At 41.2% G+C, this 5,438-nt stretch overlaps 1 protein-coding gene across 6 annotated transcripts in view; it reads right to left on the bottom strand.

Annotated features, from left to right (window-relative positions):
• The window catches only part of LOC103134845 (interleukin-1 receptor type 1), a 47,872-nt gene that overhangs the window by 20,589 nt on the left and 21,845 nt on the right, over positions 1-5,438 (bottom strand). The window contains exons 6-8 of one of the 6 annotated variants that reach the window (XM_007547320.2): positions 2,142-2,285; positions 1,232-1,399; positions 7-146 (exon numbers count right to left, since the gene is read on the bottom strand). The exons of the other annotated variants lie outside the window; for them this stretch is intronic. Of the exons in view, the coding sequence (XP_007547382.1) occupies positions 7-146; positions 1,232-1,399; positions 2,142-2,285 (452 nt within the window). The remainder of the gene's footprint in view (positions 1-6; positions 147-1,231; positions 1,400-2,141; positions 2,286-5,438) is intronic. 6 annotated transcript variants of the gene reach the window in all.

Raw genomic sequence — 5,438 nt, 5'->3', positions numbered from 1 at the left:
ATCAACCTCCTCGCTAATCTTCGTAATGTTGTTGTTGTTACTGCTGGTGCTGCTCGTGTGCCTCTTTTTAATGAAAGTGGAAGCGGTGTAGAGCAGGAGAACACGACGACTAGCCTGAAGGTTCTCATCCACAGAGTCCACGATGGCTGCAGGAAGACAGGGAGCAAAGAGAAAGATGAGAAACCGTGAAGGGAATAGGATGCATATATAAACTATACCAAACCACCCCAGGAGTGACAAGTGAGATGGAAAACCAGATAAATGGACTCCAGTCGGCTGAGTGAGGACTTGAACAAGGTAGCTAAGGAGAAATGGCGCACTCTGAATGATCACCAAGGGATGTAACTGGACAATAAATTATCTTGCACTTGAGGTGCCCAAATCCAGTTCTTAAGAGCTGCTTTCTCCAAAACTGGTGAATCAAATTATTTGATGTTTAACAGGCCTTTAAAGAGTTGAGTGACTGAGGGTGTTCTGTTATTGAGCTGCAAATGTTATTTTTTCAAAGACTAATTTTGTCCATGCAGGACAAAAAAAATTGGGAAGTCTGCCCTCGTGTGTTCATGTTACGCATTGCAACTTAAACTTTTATCTGGATGAAAACTTTATTAAACAAGTAGCAGACAAGCAACAGTAATGACGTCCTGTTGGACATAACTGCAGATATTTTTCGCTTCAGACTGCATTACATGTATGTATTAAAGGAATAGTTTAGTATCTTTGTTTCTGCTTAAGATGTAGCCCACTAATGCGTTATTTAACTGTGAAAGTTGTCCTTTTGTTATGCAAAGTACCCACGATTTGCGAGGTCGTCCAAGATGGCGTCTGTAGTGTAGGTTATAGACGTATTTAGGATGTTAATCAGTAGAAATTATGTTTAAAAGTGCATTTCATATTCATATTTTTGTTGTATTAATTATCTTGTTTTCAGTTTCACACTAATGAATGTCATTAAACCTGCTGACAACGATGTTCAGACTTTTGTAAAATGCTCTTAAAGGGCATCTTTGTTTTGAGTTGATATTTTGGACGTTATTTAACATGTCAAACTTCACTTCAAACACATGAGTAGCAAACTTTTTTTCTGTTTTTTGTTCAATTTTTTTCAAAAATGACTTTTTGCCACTCTTCCATAAGGCCCAGACTTACAGCACAGTTTGCCTTCATACTGAGGTTTCACACCAGTGCTAAATTAGCTTAAGAAGCTAACTTTCCCATGTGGGAGACTTACCCTGCCCCGGCAGGCAGTCACGGCCCGCGATGAACAGTTTGTAGCCACAGGCCTGTTCCAACACTTCAGGCAACGTCTGCAGGGCGAACTTCTCCACTTCCTCACTGAAGCCAAAGGCACCAGGACTGGGGTATGCCACATAAGCATCATACAGCTTGCCATCAAGATCTAAAAATAAATTTGAATTGGTTGCATAAAAAGCTTGCTTCCTCAAAACAGACAACAAAATTGTACCAAGTCAAATAACAATGGCTTCAGAAAATAATAATAATAATAATAATAATAATAATAATAATAATAAAAACATGAGCGCACAAAAGAAACTTACAGGGACCAGTTAAACTAAAATGAATGCTTTGAATTGAGGGAGGAAGCACAGAGAAAACATGAATTAGAGGAACAAGCACACTCCATTCTGAAAAAAACCCTTGGTGGGAATTAAACCGTGCACCTCCTTGTTACAGGGCAACAGTGCCACCTGCTGTTCCACTGTGCAACCCACAACAAAAACACAATCCATTTATTTATTTTACATAGTGATAATTATAATCAGGCAGTAAGTTTTTTTATTATAAACTGGACAAAGTCAGAAAAAGTTATTTTACCAGGAACTCAGTTTTGAGTACAATTTAGTCAAAATCATAGGCGGGTGAAATTTTATCTGAAAGAGAGTGCAGTGCTGTGGTTTGTGTGCTTCCTCTGTAAAGATGTGCTGAAATGCGAGATAAAAAATTTTGAGATTCTGTAGCTTTGGATTTTTGTGTGCTACTGTATCCTATAGCTGCCGTATTGTTTTTTCTTTGGTTTGTTTTCATGGAGAGGCTGCTAACTGGGTGTTTCCACTTTATTTCCAGTGATGGTGTAGTATCCACAGCACATTTTAATCTTCACCTCTGCTGTAAAGTGTTACCTTTATTTGTATAAAGGACTGGAAACGCTCTCCTGAAGCACAGCACAATGTCTATCCTGAAGATGTAGTAGACGGTGACGCTGATAACGAAGAGAACAGTCACTCCACCAAACACTAAACCGATGGGAAGGATGATGTTCGGATCTGTGGAAACAAGAAATCACATATCTGAGTAAAATCAATTTACATTGAGAATACTTTGTTTTTAGCTATGTAGTTAAACAGACATTGCTTATAAATTTGTTTTGTAAAAGTATTCCAATTACTGAATTGAAAAAATAGATTTTTTTTTTTCTCTGAAAAATGATCAAATCTGCTAAAAAATCTCAATGCTGCTGCTCAGGCTCTGACTAAAACCAGGAAGATAGATGCACATAAAGTTTATAAATCAGTGAACTGTTTTGGCACCACAATACATTAAAGATCTGCTATTGTCATAGCAACCTTCCAGACCTCTCGGGTCTGCTGGTTCTGGTTCTGCTCTGCATCCCCAGAGCCAAACATGGAGAAGCAGCATTCAACTTCTATGCACCACAAATCTGGAACAAACGTACAAAAAAACTGCAGAACAGCCGAAACACTGAGCTCCTTTAAATCAAGACTAAAAACCCGCCTGTTTGTTGCTGCTTTTGTACCACAATTAATGAAACACTAACATGTGTAATGGTGGCACTTGGAAAAATGCAGTGTCTCAGTTGTTGCATTTTGTGTTTTTATGATATGAAGCACTTTGAATTGCCTTGTTGCTGAAATTTGATTTGATATAGAAAAACCAAAGTTTGATTTTCATTACAAAGAGCACTGAGCTAAACTGTTTGTTTTCTACCTTTAGAAATGCTTAGAGTTGAATGAAGGTCATTCTGTCTATTAGTCTTAATTTCTTTATTTTCACTTTTGTGGGAATTTACATGCTTTGATTCAAACGTCACTGCTGAGTCACCAGTAAGGGACAAGTAATGTTATTCTATTCTAAGTCATCATTAAAAACTGTCATTTTCACACACGTGCTATAGGTTGTTGATCACATGACTATTTCAATCTGGAAAGACTCGGATGAAGAAAAAGGAACAATTAAAAGATTTAATGACAGCAATGAATAACAGTTCTTTGGCGCTCGGGCCCCGGCAGCTGACCTGAGCCGAGATTTGATGTGAACTTGATGAACATCCCGATAACCGATTAGGGATGCTCTCCCCTGGGGCCCGACACTGGTGGTGGAGGTCTGGAAAGAGTGCCATCCTGGAGAGCCGAAGGATGTGGGTGGAGAAGGGGAGGTGGTGGGTTGAACACAGATGGGAAGCGGCTGACGGCTTGGGTGTGGATCCTTTTATGCTGAACTTGATTGATGATTGGACACGCAAGGTGAGGTCCAGTGCTCCAGTGCTTAGGGATGCTCTCCCCCCAAAAAGGGGCTGAGGCCAGGGCCGAGGCCCGAAGAAAAGGGGGACCCAAAACTTGTGAGCTGGCTTGAGGGTGCGGAGAGAAACATCACAGTACTGGTAGTCGCCAAATGAGTGCAGAAGTCTAGAAGGTGTTAAGAAAATATCTAAATTAGTTAACTTTGGAAAAAGTTTGGCTCCCTCTGGATCCCAGGTCCTCTCGGCGGGCCACGTGTAGCCACAAGGAAAACAATGCGTGTTGACGTCACAGAATTACAGAGTTTAATCCAGTATAAGACAATGCACAGAAACTGCAGAACGGAGACATACATTCATTTACCTGACATAAATGGAAAGAAGAAGAAAAGCAAAGACGTCTTTGGAGAGTTGCAAGAGCAAATCTAATGTGTTACTTCTGTGTAGAAAGTTTTATCTTCTTTTCTTTAATTTATTCAAATAAGGCGCATCTTTGCTCATCCAATCCAGGAGCTATCTCTGACCCCTTATCTGAAGCCTAAAACCTCTGCAGTGTTTACGGCCTTTCACAAATGAGTGCGAAAAGCCGGAACCTCCCCTGTACTGCTCTCCACACAGACAAAAGGCAGTTCAAACAATCCTAGCAAACCATCCGCTGCAGCCACAGGCAAAACAAAGGTCAACAGGCCAGAATAAGTCACTGATTTAAAACCACAATTTAGGCCATTTGAATCAAGACATGCTCAGTTTTAAAATTAGCCTATTTTAAATTTATTTTCTTAAAGGTGAGAAGCTGGTAGGAGGAATCAAATTTGATTGCTAGAGGGGTTTTCATGATATCATGAAGCCCATTCAAAGAATGAAGGCATTCTAAGAGAAAGGCTGAAAAATACCAGGCAAGAGAGTGAAGGATAGTTTAAGGCACGGAGCCAGGCAGGAGATGGGATCAGTTTCGGGGGACACAATCGCCTGGAGACAGGCTGGAGGATAGGTGCCTGCTATATGGGAGCCCTGCTGAAAATATGAGCGAACAACTACTGAGACATGGGCCAACAATGAGAGGAAGGCTAGGACATGGGCCAGCCGTAGGGGCAGGCCATGCCGAAAAAAAACTCTGACGTAGAAATGAATGATTGAAGATTTAAAGACAAAATTAATAACGGTTCTTGGGAAATGAATGACAGTTCTTTGGCGCTTGAGCCCCAGCGGAAGATTTGAACTGTGATCTCGGGTGATCACCCCCGACTCTGATTAGGGATGCTCTCCCCCCCAAAAGGGGCTGAGGCCGGGGCCCTAAGGTGAGAGGAGGGAAAGGGCAACTGATCCGCCTGTACATGCTGCTGTAAACACCGTCTTATCTGAGCTCTTCATAAGAAACATGCAAAGGTAATAAAACGAAATAACAGACATGAAGCAACATGGTTATATTTCTCTAAAGCAGCAACTTTGAACCTGAACGGTCAGCTGAAGCAGATCTGACACCAGAGCTGGGCTACTGTTAAGCTATGAGGCTTGTTGAGCTTCGTCAGGCTTCGGAAGCTAAAGCCCGAACCGTAACCTCCCCCGTTAATCTCTGACACTAACGACTTGAAAATAGGATAAATACATGTCCGTTAGAATGTTTAGATACTTAGCACATTTTTACAAGAACAATGACCGAGAATATTGCCTACTAGCATAAGCTAAGGTTAATGTTAGCCACAAAGTTTAAGTAAAACTCACCTTTGTGTCAGTGAATGTATAACTAAGCGTACATCTTAAAACCTTTCTCCAGCTGACTTGTTGGGGCTTCGGATCGATGTACAAACCTTGGCCAAGCACTCACTGCAAGCACCTAGTGTAAATGATATTTGTATTGGATCGGAAACAATCGAGCCGCTCCACCGTGAACGCGGAAGCTGAGGTGCAAAGAGGCCATAGTGGGACTCTGAACCTGTGAGTT

Source organism: Poecilia formosa, unplaced genomic scaffold (genome assembly GCF_000485575.1).
Source record: "Poecilia formosa unplaced genomic scaffold, Poecilia_formosa-5.1.2 Scaffold19, whole genome shotgun sequence".
Taxonomy (NCBI): domain Eukaryota; kingdom Metazoa; phylum Chordata; class Actinopteri; order Cyprinodontiformes; family Poeciliidae; genus Poecilia; species Poecilia formosa.
The sequence above is the reverse complement of the archived record's forward strand: the minus strand, read 5'-3'. Positions and strand labels throughout refer to the sequence as shown.